Source organism: Erythrolamprus reginae, chromosome 1, assembly GCF_031021105.1.
Source record: "Erythrolamprus reginae isolate rEryReg1 chromosome 1, rEryReg1.hap1, whole genome shotgun sequence".
Classification (NCBI taxonomy): Eukaryota; Metazoa; Chordata; class Lepidosauria; order Squamata; family Dipsadidae; genus Erythrolamprus; species Erythrolamprus reginae.
Genome location: NC_091950.1, coordinates 268,184,308 through 268,203,074, shown reverse-complemented (window position 1 = coordinate 268,203,074; position 18,767 = coordinate 268,184,308). Strand labels below are relative to the sequence as shown.

At 41.1% G+C, this 18,767-nt stretch overlaps 1 protein-coding gene across 2 annotated transcripts in view; it reads left to right on the top strand.

Moving 5' to 3' along the window:
• Window positions 1–18,767, top strand: part of MBOAT2 (membrane bound O-acyltransferase domain containing 2) — a 106,213-nt gene that overhangs the window by 68,434 nt on the left and 19,012 nt on the right. For both annotated transcript variants that reach the window (XM_070732958.1, XM_070732957.1), the window contains exons 4-7: window positions 6,465–6,560; window positions 10,729–10,784; window positions 16,738–16,792; window positions 17,956–18,139. In XM_070732958.1, the coding sequence (XP_070589059.1) occupies window positions 6,465–6,560; window positions 10,729–10,784; window positions 16,738–16,792; window positions 17,956–18,139 (391 nt within the window). The remainder of the gene's footprint in view (window positions 1–6,464; window positions 6,561–10,728; window positions 10,785–16,737; window positions 16,793–17,955; window positions 18,140–18,767) is intronic.

The following is an 18,767-nucleotide window of genomic DNA, read 5'->3' as shown; positions in this document are numbered from 1 at the left end:
GCTCACTGCTGGAGGTGAAGAAGGTGAAAATTTGTTGTCCATATGTTTAATTATAATGACACATTCCGTGTACCCCAAGCCTTAATACATTACGTTATTCTTGTAATTTATCTGCCAAGAATATCAAAGGGTGGTTGGTGGTGGTGTATTGGAGTAATAAAAACAGTAAAAATGGCTTCTTTCCATTTTGGTTTAATTACTGTATACAGAATGTGAATTTGAGTGATGAATGTCTTAACTTTTTGGCAGAATAATTAGTTAAAATAAAGTGGTGCACTATGATTAATTTTAGTTGCATGCTTCTGTTTTATTGAAATTGTTTCAAGTTGTATGATACCATTTGAAATCTGCTTTTGCTATTCACATGCAAAATTTCGTGAAATATATAGTCTACTATGTGCGTGAGAGCACTGTTCTTAAGTGAGCTGTGCTTATTTGTTCTAGTCTGTGCCATGCTGATTCCCGGGTTGACAGTAATGTGCATTAGAGTGCTTAATATCTAAATCTTAGCCATTTCAATCTGTATGTGAGATGTTGCAGCTGTGGATTAAAATAACCTCTTAATTGCACTTATGCTTCTCTATTTATTTGCCTTGCAAATACGTTATGCAGTGTATGTGTAGAAGCAATTTCTATTTTATGAATCATTTTAATAACAGAGACCAGAATACTCATCAATACAAGCATAGAGTGAATTAATTTCGATACTGGATCTTCAATAGCAAATCTAAAAATGGGCCTTATGTGTGTTTCTGTATACATGAGGTCAGATATAATAATGTAATAAAGGTGGAAGTACAGTGGTACCTCTACTTAAGAATTTAATTCTTTCCGTGACCAGGTTCTTAAGTAGAAACATTCTTAAGTAGAAACAATTTTTCCCACAGGCATCAATGTAAAAGTAAATAATGTGTGCAAACCCATTAGGAAAGAAATAAAAGCTCAGAATTTGGGTGGGAGGAGGAGGAGGAAGAAGAGGAGGGCGACAGTCGCTGCTGAAGGAAGAAGGTGAGGTTAATCAAAAAAATCCAAAACTTTAAGGCTTAAAAAAAAAAAGAGGGACCCTGAGGCGGCGAGGAGGAGCATGCACCTCCCATACACCCAGCACAAGGTTGCCTCTCAGACACTGCCTCCCATACACTGGCTGCTTCTGCTACTACCTGCTGCCTCTTCCTTCCCATGCTGAAGGGCTCCCCTCTCCTCTTGCTCGCTCACTTTGTAGCCGGCACCTTTCCTTCGCTGTGGTGACTCCTCAGCTGCTCAGAGTGAAAAGAGTGTTTCTTTTCTCTTAGCGCTGGCAGAAGTTAATTCCCTCTCAAAGCGACCAAAGAAAGGAAAATGCTTTGTTTGCTCTGGACTGCCAAAGCCTCCTTAAGTGCCACCAAAAGGCTTCTCTGGCAGCCCAGAAAGGCCCGAGATGGCCGGGATTAAAGGGGGAATGGCAGGAAACTGGCCGGGCCTTCGTGCCGCTTTCAAATTTCCTGGGAAATTTTTCCAGGCTCGGTTTCTTAAGTAGAAAATGGTTCTTAAGAAGAGGCAAAAAAATCTTGAACACTCAGTTCTTATCTAGAAAAGTTCTTAAGTAGAGGCGTTCTTAAGTAGAGGTACCACTGTAGAAGGCAGTGATTTTATTAATAATATAGAGGCATTGTTGCATGTTAGAATAATAGTTATCATACAGTGTTTCTATTTCTGTTATCTTCCCTTGTCCTTGGTTCACATAGCTTTCTTCGATTGCAAGTATCCCTTTTTACTGGTAACATTCCTTTCCTTTCTGAGCACTTTTGTGCTTGTGCTAGCATTTTTATTGTTTCTCTCAGGGATCTAGGGAAAGCAACTGCATAATAGGAAACTGATCCGCTTAGCCTAGTGAACTCCATTTTGTTATTACTTCGAATCTCAATCTATCTCTCCCTCCCCCCCGTGAACCCCTGCTGATTTTAGTCAAGCATATTTCAATAAATTATGGCACACATAATTTATTATGAAGTAACTTCAATCTGCAAGGATTTAGGTTTCTCACAATTGAAGGTGGTGACTGATAATAATAAATAATGTATTTGTTTTCGGATTTGATGCAGGGACTTTTTTTCAAAGTGTGGTGACTATGTTTTGAAGTCAAAACTAGAGCTTTTTAAGCAGGAATTTGTTTTTGCTGGTGGAGTAGTTCTGAATATCACTGATTTTGGTTGTTTGAATATATTCTATCCTACTTTTGTTTCCCCCCCCCCTGCAGGAGTTTAACTTTAAGTCCTATCTCAATAGCAAAAGGTAGTGACAGATATCCCCTTAGTGTGTTAAAAGATTTTGCTAGATTTTATCTTAGAGTGGACACTTGTTCATATATTACATTTTTACTTTGATTTTCTCTCTTGGGAATTCAGGGTAGTGCAGATGGTGTACTCCTCTTGTTTTTTCCCCCCCTCACAAGAGCCACACTGTGATGTAGTAGGACTGAGAGATAGTGAACGATCTAGTCACCCAGTTTATTCATGGACAAAACAGTTTGGGGTGTCTTTTAGCTCTAGTTCAGGGCAGGCTAGTTTGAAGCTCTTCATACATCTTCTGAAATAGAGTAGCCCTTAACCCTAAGAAATTAGATTTTTTTACAGACCTTTTCTTAGGCTACAAAAATGGTGGAAGGTCTTAAGCATAAAACGTATCAGGAAAGACTCAATGAACTCAATCTGTATAGTCTGGAGGACAGAAGGGAAAGGGGCGACATGATTGAAACATTTGAATATGTTAAAGGGTTAAATAAGGTTCAGGAGGGAAGTGTTTTTAATAGGGAAGTGAACACAAGGACAAGGGGGCACAATCTGAGGTTAGTTGGGGGAAAGATCAGAAGCAAATATTATTTTACTGCAAGAGTAGTAGATGCTTGGAACAAACATCCAGCAGACGTGGTTCGTAAATCCACAGTAGCTGAATTTAAACATGCCTGGGATAAACATATCCATCCGAAGATAAAATATAGGAAATAGTACAAGGGCAGACTATATGGACCATGAGGTCTTTTTCTGCCATCAGCCTTCTATGTTTCTATGTTTCTACTAGTCTGATTATATTTGCAATCTTCTAATAAGAGCCTCCTAAAACAAAAGTATATTGCTACAATAATCTTAACCTGGAAGAAGTTTCATTTTAGTGCTGTTATAACTTTGATTGGTTTCTAAATGAGTAGTTAGTAAGTGAGGATGACTATTTGAGCCTTCTTGGAGTTAAACCTTAGTTTGATTCAAAGCTGAACTAATACCCAATTTTCTAAATTTGTACAATGACATAATATTATACTAGCTTTAGTTCTGCACAGAAAAAATACAGGGGGGAAATTGAACATGGCTACACTTTACACAGGTATTCCTCAGTTACAACCATAACTGAGCCCAAAATTTCTGTTAAGTGAGGCATCTGCTAAGTGAATTTTGCCCTATGTTATGATCTTTCTTGCCCCAGTTGATAAGTGAATCACTGCAGTTAATAGGTTAGTAACCTGATTGTTAAGTGAATCTGGCTTCCCCATTGATTTTTCTGGTTAGAAGGTTGCAAAACGTGATCACATGAACTTGGGACACAACAATGATAGTAAGTATGAACCAGTTGCCAAGCGTCTGAATTTTAATCACATGATCATGGGGATGCTGCAAAGTTGTAACTGAAAAATGGTCATCAGTCACTTTTTTCCAGCGCTGAATGAACTGTTGTAAGTTGAGGACTATCTGTATATCTCTTCAGAAAACAACTGCTTTTCTAAAACAACTGCTTTTCCAAAATTGAGCCCAACATTTCTGCTAAGTGAGGTTCTTTTGCTTAATTTAGAGCAGTGGTTCTCAACCTGGGGGTCAGGACCCCTTTGGGGGTCGAATGGCTGTTTCACAGGGGTCAACTAAACCCATGGGAAAAGACAAATTTCCCATGGTATTAGGAACTAAAGCTTCTATTCTGGCGCCCTAGAGCATATTTTTATAATCCGACCAATTAAGCGTTTACAGTGGGGGGTGTCCCTCTGACCTTCCTGCCAATCAGCTTAAAGCTCTGTTGAGAGAATTGGCGCTAGCCTTATGGTTGGGGGTCACCGCAACATGAGGAACTGTATTAAGGGGTCGCGGCATTCAAAAGGTTGAGAACTATTGATGTAGAGGCTGCTGAACAGAGGGTCAGCCTCCATTCATGACCATTACATTATTAGGCTCACTCATGGAGATGGATTGACTGTCTGGCATGAAGCTGGTAGCTGTGAAGGTCAGAATTTGGAGACTGCTCAGTTACAACAGCAATCTTTTAGTTAGTGAGATGAGGGAAATGGATGATCAATGGGCCTTTTGCTTCCTCCACGTTAATTAAATGATTTGTGCTTCTCTTTCCTATTTCTGACAATACCTCTGTGGAAGTACAGCAGAACTAACTGCTGAGGAATAAGATGTATATGGCCTGAATGTGCAAGTGTATATGAGAAATGTCAGTTGATTTCTGTACAGTTAAAACAACTTAAATGGGTGGTTATTCAGTCATTATATAATTTGGTCACAGCGCAAAATGCTTTAAAAGTACATCGGAGAAGAAAGGATATAAAAAAAGGTTGTCCTTTGTTCAGCAAATGCAGCAGTCTGATAGAAAAGTTCATAAACAGCATTTAATGTGGAATTAAGGTTTGCTCTCCGCATATTAGAAAAAGAAAGAGAAATTGTGTGGTATTTGTGTGGATCTTTTTGGATTATATGGATTAATAAGATCTCTGTAAAAACTTTCAGTTGGACCATTGGGCCATTTTTCAGCATCCACAGGTTCCGGAGGCTTTCTTAAAGCACGGGGAGGGCAAAAACGCCAGAAGGCCAAAAATCAACTGGCCAGCACACATATGCATGCTGGAACTGACACAGGGCAAAGCCTCTCATGCCCTCAAATATAGCTCCAGATGCCACCTGTGCCACCCGTGCCATATGTTCGTCATCACTGGTATAGAGCAGTGTTTCCCCAACTTTTGAGATATGTGTCCCCCTTCTATAATTTTTGTAACGCTTAGTACCCCTCGTAAAAAAAAATGGATGTATTTTAATAACAATCAAAATATTTTTTTTTCTTTTTTGGGTACAGACAAAAAATAATAAACGAAAAATTAAATTATTCATAATAAAATATAAATAAAAGTTATATTATAAACAACATTTATTTGGATCCATGGGAAGGATGAAATTGTTTGTGCTGAGATGACAGATCATCATAATTTGGTTCCCTGGTTGTTGATTTTAATTTGATATGTGGTTCCATGTCCAATAGTCTGTTCCTCTTTTTTTTACTTATTGTCTGCAAATGCTGAAAAAGCAACTTCACATAAATATGAAGTTGCAAAAGGCAAGATGTATTTCAGAACCTTTTCTGAATGCGTACCCCCACCAAACATTTCCCATATCCCTGAGAGTACGCATACCACACTTTGGGAAACACTGGTATAGGGCAACAATAATTGAACCAAAAGAACTTAAATGAACTACAGTAGTACCTCTAGATATGAGCTGCTCCACATGCGAGTATTCCAAGTTACGAGCTGAGACGCGAGCAAAATTTTTGTTCGACACCCAAGCTCAAATTCGGGATACGAGCCAACCGTCCACTAGGTGGCGCAAGAACTCCATGTTTCCCAGTTATCTTGGCAAGAAAAGCAAAGTCTAAAGGCATTCGTTCGAGATGCGAATTGATCGACATACGAGCTCGGCTCTGGCACGAATTAAACTCGTATGTCGAGGTACCACTGTATAAATTACTGAATGCCTGGACCTATGGAATTAAATTTGGCCACTCCAGAACCTATACATCTTCTGGCTATGCTTTTCAGAAACCTGCAGGTTGTACCACTGGGGGGCAGATGGGAAGGTCCTATCCCCACCTCCCTGTGGACCCTGCCTCTAATTGGCTGGTGGCAAGGTACAGTTGGCAAGTGGCAATTGACCGCTTTGGATCAGAGGCTGAAACGTGAGCGCTGGCTGGTGAGGAAAGGATGAGGGAGCAATTCAGATGCCTGCTGGGGAGATATGGCTGGGGTGGTGTGGGGTGGGGCTTGCAGTCAATTAATGTGCTTCTTCCTCCCTGGAGGAGTGGGGACAGGTTTGCTGTGCTGGTTTAAAGAACAGGGGTGCAATTTTCCTTGTGGTCCATCATGGCTTCTTTTATTTGCCTTTCCCTTAGCAAGAAGTCAGTATGCTCTGTGGATCAGCTTTAATTCCCTGCCAGCTTCCCATGAAGCATCTCAGTGGGGAAGTCAGCAAAAAGTTGGAAATTGTTCCTGCTCTCTTTGCTTTTAAAAAAATGCAAACCAGTCGACACTGTGAGCAAAATACTGTGCTTGCGATAAACGTGTCTCAGACTATATTATCCTTTCGAACAATTACCCTAAAAACAATTTAAACTTATGTTAATACCTATAGGTTCTGTCAGTAATAATCCAATGACTTTTTTTTCTTTTCCAGATATTGTTTTGTTTTTGCTTTGGGATACCTCACTGTGTGCCAAATTTCTAGAGTTTATATATTTGATTATGGACAATATTCTGCTGATTTTTCAGGGTAAGAATACCAATTTTCAGTACTTGCAATTATTCCCTCAATACTGTCAAACTATTTACTAAGTCTGCACTATTATTACTACTATTTTTTTCTCATCATTCCTATCACCCATTTCTTCCCACTTACGACTGTATGACTGTAACTTCCTGCTTGTATCTTTAAGATGGTTATTGATATTGATTATTTCCTGATTGCTTATTTGACCCCTATGACACTCATTAAGTGCTGTACCTCATGATTCTTGACAAATGTATTTTTTCTTTTATGTACATTGAGAGCATATGCATCAAAGACAAATTCCTTATGTGTCCAATCACACTTGGCCAATAAAGAATTTCTATTCTATTCTATTCTATTATCCTATCCTATCCTATCCTATTTACCTGAGACGTCACTGATGTCTGAATTTTTTTTAAAAAAAAACCCCGCATGTATGCATATTACCTATTTGTTTATTGCAACAGAAAAATATTAAGTAATATAATTCAGGGATGTGACTTAACATGAAAAATGTGTATGCATATATATGGTAAAGGTTGCCCTATTGCAATTTTCTACCTAGCTCCTTCATAACTATATAGTTCAGAATAGAACTATATCTGATATAGGATGTTTGTGAAAATTTCTCTGTGGGCTAAAAGTCCATCCAACTGATCTAGCTAATGCTTGATGGACAGAAGAAATTCAGATCAAACCACGTGTGTCATCGCTTGATTAAAATATACAGGCAGTTCTTGACTTACGACCACAGTTGAAAACAGAATTTTTATCGTAAGTCATTGTGGTCCTAAGTTGAATCATCACACGACCAGACTCAATTTTACAGTTTTTTTATGATGGCCATTAAGCATGGCATTGTGATCATTAAATGAATTGCATAAGTCTGAATCCAGTTTATGCAATGTGTGAGGGGTTTTTTGGCCAGAAAATGGCAAAATATCCACATAATGTTATTTCTTTTTTTAAAAAAAATTAAATTAAAATTTAGATGTACAACAAAAGGCAAAAAGCAAAAAATACAAAAACGCAATGATTAAACAAAAACATTAAAAACAGTACAGAAACACAACTGTACAATACATACATATACAGTGATCCCCCGCTCGTTGCGAGGGTTCCGTTCCAGGACCTCCCGCAACGAGCGGGTTTTCGCGAAGTAGCGCTGCGGAAGTAAAAACACCATCTGCGCATGTGCAGATGGTGTTTTAAACTTTCGCAGCGCTAGCGAGGAGCCGAAGATTGGGGGGCGGCGCGGCTCTTTTAAAACATCGCCGACGACATGGGGGGCTCGCTAGCACCCCCCCGAACCCCCAACCCGGGTTTGGGGGGGTGCTAGCAAGCGCCCCATGTCGGCGGCGATGTTTTAAAAGAGCCGCGCCACCCCCAATCTTCGGCTCCTCAGCGGTGAGCGAGCGAGCGAAGCCAAGCCGGCAGCAATGTCGCCGCCGCTGCAGCCAACGCGCGCTACGATCTTCCGGGCCAGCCAGGCTCAGTCACGGAAGGCAGCCGCTTGGCCCGGGATGCTGGGCCGAGAGGAGCCGGGCTTGATCCGCTGAGCCTGGCTGGCCCGGAAGATCGTAGCGCGCGTTGGCTGCAGCGGCGGCAACATTGCTGCCGGCTTGGCTTCGCTCGCTCGCTCGCCGCGCCCCCCCAATCTTCGGCTCCTCAGCGGCGAGCGAGCGAAGCCAAGCCGGCAGCAATGTCGCCGCCGCTGCAGCCAACGCGCGCTACGATCTTCCGGGCCAGCCAGGCTCAGCGGATCAAGCCCGGCTCCTCTCGGCCCAGCATCCCGGGCCAAGCGGCTGCCTTCCGTGACTGAGCCTGGCTGGCCCGGAAGATCGTAGCGCGCGTTGGCTGCAGCGGCGGCGACATTGCTGCCGGCTTGGCTTCACTCGCTGCTTCAGCCAACGCGCGCTACGATCTTCCGGGCCAGCCAGGCTCAGCGGATCAAGGCCGGCTCCTCTCGGCCCAGCATCCCGGGCCAAGCGGCTGCCTTCCGTGACTGAGCCTGGCTGGCCCGGAAGATCGTAGCGCGCGTTGGCTGCAGCGGCGGTGACATTGCTGCCGGCTTGGCTTCACTCGCTGCTTCAGCCAACGCGCGCTACGATCTTCCGGGCCAGCCAGGCTCAGCGGATCAAGGCCGGCTCCTCTCGGCCCAGCATCCCGGGCCAAGCGGCTGCCTTCCGTGACTGAGCCTGGCTGGCCCGGAAGATCGTAGCGCGCGTTGGCTGCAGCGGCGGCGACATTGCTGCCGGCTTGGCTTCGCTCGCCGCTGCAGCCAACGCGCGCTACGATCTTCCGGGCCAGCCAGGCTCAGTCACGGAAGGCAGCTGCTCGGCCCGGGATGCTGGGCCGAAAGGAGCCGGGCTTGAAGATCGCAGCGCGCGTTGGCTGCGGTGGCGAGGGCTTGCGATGGAGGGTGGAGGAAGCGGCCATGGGAGGGCGAGCTGCCTCAGGGAGGAGGATCGGGCGGGACCAGGTGGGGGCTGGAATTTCTCCGCCAGGGCGAAGGGCGGGCGAGCGGCGAAGGGCGGGCGAGCGGGTGCTGGGGAGGGCTTCTCACCCTCCCGCCAGCAAGAGGGGGAGCGAACGGCGTGGGCAGGCGAAGGGCGGGCGAGCGGCAGCGAGGAGTTTGCGTGGGCGGTGGGGAAACTCCTCGCTGATGCCAGCAAGAGGGGGAAGACCCAGGGAAGCCGCCCAGCAGCTGATCTCCCGGTTGCCATCTACGCATGCGTGCCCATAGAAAAAAAAGGGCACGCATGCGTAGATGGTATTTTGACTTCCGGGTTGAAAAATCGCAAATTACCCTGTTCGCAAAGGTCGGGGACGCAATAACCGGGGATCACTGTACAAGGTAACACACCCGTATTTCCTTGTTTTTACATTCGCATAACGTTATTTCATATGACTGCAGAATGCTGCAACCAGTCATAAATGTGAACTGGTTGCCAAGGACTCAAAATACAACGATATAACTATGGGGATAGTGTGGCAGTCATAATTCTGAGGATGGGTGGTAAGTAACTTTTTTCAAGTCACTCATATCTTCAAATATTTCTTAAGCGAACGTACATAAGTCCAGGACTACCTGTACCTTATTGCATCTGACAAAAAAACTCTATTTGTCTCTTGCTGGAAATGTCCAGTGCAACCACGAGCCTTGAAATATTTCCTTTCTGCAGTTCCTTTTCCCTTCCTTCCCTGTCTCTCCTTTTTAAAAGTTTAGACTTGTTTTGAGTTCACAAATTAATCTTTTTTTGTACCGGGGAAGTATATGAAAGCTAATAAATCTTGCCTGTTTTACAACGATTCTCTTGGAACAAGACACCAAAGTTACTTTTAGAAGAAATCATTTATATTGCAAGACAGTATCTTCATTTTTCTACCTTTGAGTTATGTAATTGGAAAGCAGCATTCTCTAGAGTGGTGGGGAATTTCTGTTATATTGCTTTAGCTGGTGTTACCATTGCGTATGTGTCTAAAAGAAAATCTTTTGTGTGGTGTAGAAATGACAAAGTACTGCTTGCAGACTGATGGTTCAATTTTTTGAAATTTGGTGAAAATCTTTTGATTTTGATTTAAAATGTGTCAAAGGGAAGCAGCAATAGTGGGGAATGGTGCATATGCATGTAACTGATTGCTTACATAATGAGAACAAGCATGTCTGAAAGTCAAGCTTGTGCATGCTGTTTTTTCTTTTCTCTTTTTTTGTGCCCTAAAGGAAAGAACTTAAAATGTCCCGTTTTTAATTTGTGATTAATTTTGTCTTCAAATCAGGATATCCCTGTTTTAAACCTCATTTTACATTTTGTAATCAAATAATGCTTTGTGACAAAGGAAGGATGGAAGCTTCTTCCTTTATGGAGGAAGGAATAATTGAGCTGAAATGTGTTCATTTCGGAACAGGCTCTGCAACTTCTCAAGAAAATCAGCTAGAAACCTTTTGAAAATATATATCATTTCCTATCAGTGTAAATGCCATTAATTTCTTTGTTTCTCTCTGCCTGAGCTTACCAATGAAGAATTCATTGAGCGGCAATGTATATATATATTTAATAAACCTGAGGGATATTCTCTCTCATTCAACCTTGTCTTGTCATAAAGAACTACTATTTTACTTTTTTTAAAAAAATCTAAATTTCCTGTCCTTTCTCCATCTTTGTTACAGCCCAATGATGATAATTACTCAGAAAATTACAAGTTTGGCGTATGAAATTCATGATGGTAAGAATAAGGGGGTGAGAAAATACTTACTACTTTAAATTTTTAACACAAATTGGGGAGGGTAATTTTTTCTTTAAATTTGTGTGTAGAACAATATGTTCTGACCAGCTATTCTTTTAACTTTCTATCTTGAAAAATCCTTTTATTTTTTATCCATATACTGGATATCCATATATTTTATCCATATACTGGATATTCAATCAGTTGAATATATGAAATTTTCCTTCTTACAAAGCCAATGAAATTTTATTGCCAAAACCAGTACAGTGATACCTTCTCTTATGAACGCCTCTTCATACGAACCTTTCGTGATACAAACCCGGGGTTTAAGATTTATTTGCCTCGTCTTAAGAACCATTTTTGTATTACAAACCCGAGCCCAGGTGTGTGGGCTCTCTTACTGCGCATGTGCTCGCTTACTGACGCAGGGATTCCCCTGCCTTGTGACTGTCACCGCCAGGATTTCCCATTTGCTTCCCACCCCCGCCGGGATTTCCCACCTCCAGATGTGCATAAGAAGACAAGCCAGCCAGGTGGGGAGGGGGGCTGAGAGAGAGGGAAGCCACCCCAGATGAAGTGCTTGGGGGGATGTCCAACTGGGGGAGGGAGTCACCCCTCTCGGCATCCCCAAGCCCAGGAGAGTGGCTCCTTGCTTCTCTGACCCTCCCCTAAAAAAACCCCGGCTCTCAGAACGAAAGAAAAATTCAGAACAAAAGACAAGCCAGCCCGGGGGGGGGGTGTGGCTGAATGAGAGGGAAGTCACCACAGACAAAGCACTTGGGGGGATGTCCAGCTGGGGAAGGGAATCAGAGAAGCAGAGAGCCGGGGGTTTTTAGGGGAGGGTCAGAGAAGCAGGGAGCCGCCCTCCTCGGCTTGGGGGTGCTGAGGAGGGCCAACTGCGAATCCCCAGCTGGACATCCCCCCAAGCGCTTCATCGGCGGTGTCTTCCCTCTCTCTCATCTCCCCTTCCTCCCCACTTGGCTGGCTTGACTTTCCTTCAGAGAGCCAGCAGCCAGGAACGGGTCCTGGCTTCGGGGTTTCTGAGGGGACGGTCCACCCATGAGGCTCCCTCCGAGCAGCCTGCGCTCTTTTCCCCCCTCCTCCTCCACCCGCCCCCGAACAAGGATCCGAATGCTGGCAGTAATGAGGCAAAAGGGGTGTTTTGGGATTGCACACATTATTTGCTTTTACATTGATTCCTATGGGAAACATTGTTTCATCTTATGAACTTTTCACCTTACAAACCTGGTCACGGAATGAATTAAGTTCGTAAGACGAGGTACCACTGTATTTGTGATTATTTCATTGAACCAATATTGCTTTTATTTTGTTCTTGCTGTCTTGTATAATTATTTTTAAATGGGCAAATTGTATTGCTGTATATTTTTATTTATAAAATCAATAATGTCAACTTCTTTTTCAGATTTAACACAAGTTTACATCTTAAAATGTCCATAGAATACAAAAGCACCATAGATGAAAATTAAACTAAGCTACAAGTTGGGAAAAAAATAAGTAGTAAAAATTCCATAGAGTTATGGAAATACTTACAAGTTTAAATAAATAATGGCAATTAAGTAGTTTAGAGAACTGAAGATCTAAAAAGAGAATGCTTTTAAACCAGAAAAGTCAGTTGGTTTTATTTGTAAGTAAACAAAGATAATAGCAGCATTAGATATAGCATTAATCATGTTTCAGCATTAAATGGGTAAGTTGCTGAAAGCCTCATGCTTGCATCCTCGCTCCCTCTCTGAAATATTAGAGACAGCAATGGGCAGTCTTCCAAGTTGCATTAACATTAAACTAGCAAATTTCCTATAGTAGATGTATCTTTTTTTTTTAAGCTCATATGGAAGCATTACAAATTTGGGAGTCTTTAATGAACAGCAGGAAATCTGAATCATTCCATTCAAACGATTTCTCAGTTTTCCCCAGTCCTATAATAGTGTAGTCTTTTGCCACTTAAAGCTGTCCATTACTGCAAAACTCTGGACAATCACTAGATGGCAGCAGAGAGTTAGGATTTTCATGACTCTTTGCTCCTAGTGAGCATTCATCTGATTATATAGAGCCATGTACATTGGCTCTACTTACTGATTTAAATCAATCTCAGTTTACATTTCCAGTTGTGTGCTATCTTTCCCCTTCTGTTCAATTCTTGAATCCTGCTTTTGAATTTACCAAATAACTGTTCATTTTATTGTTTTATATGGGCTTCTTGTAAAACTATTATATCTAATTGTAATTTATATCATTTATTAAAGTTTTTTCCCTTTTTTGTGGGGAATTTAAACCATTAATATTTAGTGATAGGATCTTAATCTCTTCTAATCCTGTTTTACTTGTATTTAGGTCTTGTTGCCCTTATCGTTCTAGCTTCCTGTGGCTCATTAAATATATTTTCATTATTTCCTACACCACCACCCTCCCCTGTATTTCTCTCACTTCGTTAATCTTGATCATGTTTCTCTTATTTTTCCCTCCTGTCTTATTTCTCTTTCCTCTATCTCTTCCCTGTTACAACAACAACAACAACAACAACAACAACAATAATAATAATAATAATAATTTATTAGATTTGTATGCCGCCCTTTTCCGAAAACTCGGGGCGGCTCTATGATAAAATTCCTCTGCCTTTTCAACCGTATCTATTCTTACTCTTTTGCCTTGCCACAAGATCACCAACCCTTCTGGTGTTAGCCATCTAAAATTAACATTATGTCTGATCAGTTTAGAGGTCAGAAATTGATGTGGTTTCCTTAACTCTCTTCACTTTCCTCAGAACCTGTTTTAATACTACCAGCTGTCTTTCACTGTATTCTATGGGATCATCTTTTGTTCTGTGAATTATTTCATCCCTGATTGATTTTTTTAAACAAATCTTATTGTACAGTACAGTAGTACCTCGTGATATGAACCCCTCGTCTTATGAACCTTTCGAGATATGAACCCAGGGTTCGGGATTTTTGTGCCTCTTCTTATGAACTTTTTTCACCTTATGCACCCGCCGCTGCAAACGCCGAACCTGGAAGTTTGGCAAAAGTTTGGGTTAGGCGTTCGGGTTCAGCCAATAAGCGCCGCCGCCTGGCTGTCACCTTTTGAAACAGCCAGGGGGCTTCTCGGTGTTCTCCTGAACACCGAACCCGGAAGTTCAGCAAACGTTCAGGTTCAGCATTCATGTTCGTGAGGCCACTGAGAAGCGCCGCCACCCGGCTGTCACCTTTGCAGAAGAGCCGCGGAGCTGTCGGCCGGAGATGTCCTTCCTGGCCGGCCGAAATATGGACTCCAGGAAGGATGTCTCAAAAGGTGACAGCCTGGTGGCGCCACCCAGCAGAGCACTGTTTTTGCGATTTTTTTCCTTGCACGCATTAATCTATTTTACATTGTTTCCTATGGGAAACATTGTTTCGTCTTGCAAACTTTTCGCCTTACGATCCTCCTCCTGGAACCAATTAAGTTCGTAAGACGAGGTATCACTGTACTTCTTTCAGTAGGTTATGTCATCTGGCATAATTAGTATGTATACAGTTTTTTATTATCATCTCTTCTTTTCCGATACCTAAAGCCTTCGCCAGTATTTCTGCCATCATCTCTGGCAGGTCTTCTCCTTTTTATTCCTTTAAGTTTTGAGAGTGCAGATAGTGGGACTCTTTTTTGGACATTATAAAGATAACAGTTCTCTCCAATTCTTTGTTTGCTTGTATCAACCTCTCGTTCATTCATCCACTCTCTTTTGTTTTATCCCCATCCTTTCTTCTATCTCCTGGAGCTTTTGTTTATTCTTTAATATTTGGTGTTGAAAGGTTTCAAATTTTCCATTCATTAATTGTATTTTTTCTTTGAGTTCTCCTGTATCACTATGTACCTCTCCTATTTCCCTTTTTAAATCCTCGTGAATTTTTGCGATTGCATCTTGCATTTGTTGCAACATGGCCTGCAAATATTTAAATAAGTTGGACCTTTCTTTCATCGCTATGTCCTCCATTAATCTTTAACCAGAAGGACTACAGAGAACTGATGTGGACTGGACTATCTGCTTCCTTCCTGCCTCCATCTTTGTTAAATTTGTTATGCTTGTCATTTTTAACCACTTTTTCAACCAATTATCCCATTTTCTTTCTCCTCTTACATCCCCCTCCACTGCTTCTCTATTATTAATGCACTTTAGTTTATCATTGTTATCTCTTTTTTTTCTTTCCCCTTATTTTAGAGTCAGGTTGGTAATATTGATACAGCAATATCTAAAAGAAGCTTATTTATATTCTTATTTAACTATATATCTTACTATAATTTGGTGATTATAAGAAGAGTAATGTAAAAGAAAAAGAAAAACAGTACAAAAATCTATCACTTTAATAGTAACACATACATACATACATACATACATACATACATGCATACATATATACTGTACATTATTATTATTATTGTTCTCTTATATAGATTAGTCCATCCTAGATGATTATTCTTTCTTGTAACAATTAATTGGTATGTTTATATGTATCTATATTTTTCTAAGTATTTTTCAATTTTTTTCTAGATAATTTCTTCAAATAGTCATTTGATCTGTCCAAAAATTACTTATCACTATTGTCCTTAGACTTTGCAGACAAATGTCTCTTTATGCAGCTGTCATTCTTCTTTTAACCAGTAGATGTCACTCTTGTCTCTTCTATTGTTTAGCAGAAATGATACATCAATTCAAAATATCTTTCACAATTAGTCAGCTCTTTTTAATTAACTTTTCAATTATTTAGTTGTCAAAGTTATTATAACAGTCTACTTTTTAATGTTTTCCTCTGGAGTTTAACCCTGATCTCACTTTTATTGCTAAAGATGATCACACATTTGTTGTTCGACCTCCTCTGATTTGCCTTCACTTTCAGGTGCTGCTTCAAATGCAAAGAGGGGAAAAACTTTCTGAACTTCTTTAATCGATGGTCCCTTCTCTTTTCTAATCCACCACCAGGGTTCAACTCCAAGACGTTAATCTTGCAAAACAGAATCCAATTTCTCCAGGATTAGTCACTCTGTTGCCCTGCTAGGTTAATGCCAGTCTCGTCCAGCTGTCAGCTCTATGCAACTGCCATTACTGGCTGTCTTCTTTCCCCTCCGATCTCATTGAAGCTTCTATGTCTCACCAACCTGGACTGCCATCCAAAAATCGATTTCCAGAACAACATTTTCTTCCGATGGAGTTTATCAAGCAGCTGAAAGCGGTTGTGTTACACATAGCGCCGTTTCACACATACCGTTCCACTCAGCAGTTGGCCCCCCAGCCATATGTTTTGATTATCTTGCTTGATCTGAGTATGAAAACAAGGAATAATGGCATTTTCATTAAATAGCATTTAGACCAGTAGTTCCCATGCCCACTTAAACATCTCTAAAATCTTGATGCCCCCCCCTTTCCTGGTGACATAATTCTTCCTATTCAAAAAGTGAACGTCTACTCATAAGGAGGAGACTAAAAGGCCATTAACATGGTTTAAATAAGGTTCCAATTGCCCCCCATTAAAAATCAAATCTTACCCCTGTGGGGCATGGGCCGCATGTTGGGAACCACTGATTTAGACCCTGAAGAAAATAGCCTGATGACTCAGTGGTTTCTGCTCATGCACAGAACAGCCTTTCCCTCCCTAAAGTGAATCAAAATTTTGAATCATCTGGATGTAATAATCTGATTAGGAAATCTGGATTGATAACTGTTCCAATCTATGCCCACCCTATCTTAATAACAAAGAGGATTAGAATGCTGGCAAAGCGTCCTCTCAAATCCCTGCTAGTATCAGTTGCTCTTATTGTTTGGCCTCAGATTGCAATTACTTCTCTTCATGGCTATCCTGTAAACAAAACAATGGGGGGTAGAGAGAGAATGGTCCCAGCTCAAATGTGTCTGTGGTTCTTGTAGCCGCCCTAGTAGATTTCCCTCTACTTTCTTGTCCATGTGCAGGAATGTTCCGAAAGGAGGAAGAACTATTGCCATCACAGCGATGCTTAGCCGTGAGGTAAGTGCTTCTCTTTTTTAATGTCAGATTCCATCTGTCAGTCAGTCTTTCAGAAGCTTTTCAGGAGACAGATGTATTTGGGCGCTTTCCATCTTTTTTTACAATAATAAGAAGCCACCGTAAGCGCTTTGGGCCAAGCTAAACAAAACAGCAAAAAGGCAAACTCTCTTGATATGCTAGAAGTAGTTGTCAACTTACGACCACGACTGAGACCAGAATTTTAGTTGTTAAGCAAAGCAGTTAAGCTGATCACTGCCTTTGTTAAGATGGTCATTAAGCGAATTTGGTTTCCCTTGACTCCGCTTGTTGTGAGCAGGGCTGGGAATGTTGCAAATGTCAACGGCGCAACCTTGGGACACTGCAAGCATTGTAAATACATGTCATTTTGATCATGCGGCTGTGGGGATTGCTTCAAGAATTCTAAGATCAAGGACCAGTTGTAAATCACTTTTCTGTAACTTTTCTGTAACTTTAGAGGGTCACTGAACCAATGGTTGTAAGTCGGGAACTACTGCTATTAACGCTGAAGAAATATCAATTTGTATTTCATTGTTGGAGTGCGACTCCCATGTCCTTGTTTTATTGAAGTAAATTTCTAGTAGCATGCCACTGAATTAGTCTGACTTCCTGGCTTTTCTCCAGGAACAAGAAATCAGATTGCCTAATGAATTATGTACCATACTGTGCCGATTATATCCAATCAGAAAAAAGTGTGGACTCACCAGAGTGGTGAACCCATAACTACCATTGGCTAAAACTGATTGAGATTGTTTAATTCAGCAATCTTTATTAGGACTTCAAATTTTCCATTCCTGCTTGATTTTTTAGTACAGGATCCTTTATAGACAACCAATCAACTAGTTTTGAATCCCAGCTTTTTTTTTAATCTATGAAATTTTCTGTCAGCTAGACCAGTGTTTCCAACCTTGGCAACTTGAAGATATTTGGACTTCAACTCCCAGAATTCCCCAGCCAGCAGATGCTGGCTGGGGAATTCTGGGAGTTGAAATCCAAATATCTTCAAGTTGCCAAGGTTGGGAAACACTGAGCTAGACAATTCATCTATAACCAATCACCGTAGGGTATTAATATTATTTTATAGCAGAGTTCTTGTTACTAAAATAGAGGAAAAATCTCACCAGTTGCTTGTCTTTGAATTACAGACGCATGCCAAGTCTACTGGAATATTTAAGTTACAACTGTAATTTCATGGGTATCCTGGCAGGCCCATTATGCTCTTATAAAGACTATATTACTTTCATTGAAGGCAGATCATATCAACTGACACAGTCGGAAGCAAATGGGAAAGAAGAAATAAAATATGAACAAACAGACCCCTCCCCAAATGTAAGACCTATTGTTATTGCAATGATGCTGTTGTGTTTGCATGGGAAGTCTAGTTTGCATTCTGCATTTTTCACAGGCATAACTCTCAAGCTGTATCTGGATCATTTTAATAAATGACATTGTTCTCTCTTTAATAATCAAGCACCAAGTTCAACAATATTCTCCATAGATACTTAATTTTGGATCTTGTGGGCTATGGAAAGCTTGGGACTTGTGTTTATCTCATCCTATGCACTGCCATCAAAACTATCAGTAAAAAAATCAATGCAAGTTGCTTTTATTTCTCTTAACTTTTGCTGGTATTTGATTTCCATACAATAAGCAGTGCCTTAATTTTGTAGACTTTTCATTCCTCTGGTAGTGTTTCTAAGACTTCCTAAGACATCTTGGTTATCCCATTGAACTGTAAATAAAATTTAAAGCAAAAACCAAAAGATATTTACAGAGTTTAATTTAAAATTCACACTTGGATATAAAACGTAAATGATAGGTATCTTGCTTATTTTTTCTTCATTTATTAATTAAAAGCACTGCACATCATTTCAGATTCAAAGGCAGAAATGTGATTTTAAGTGCACATGGATTCTTATTTAGCATCTGCCAGGAACTTCTTAGGTTTAATCATCAC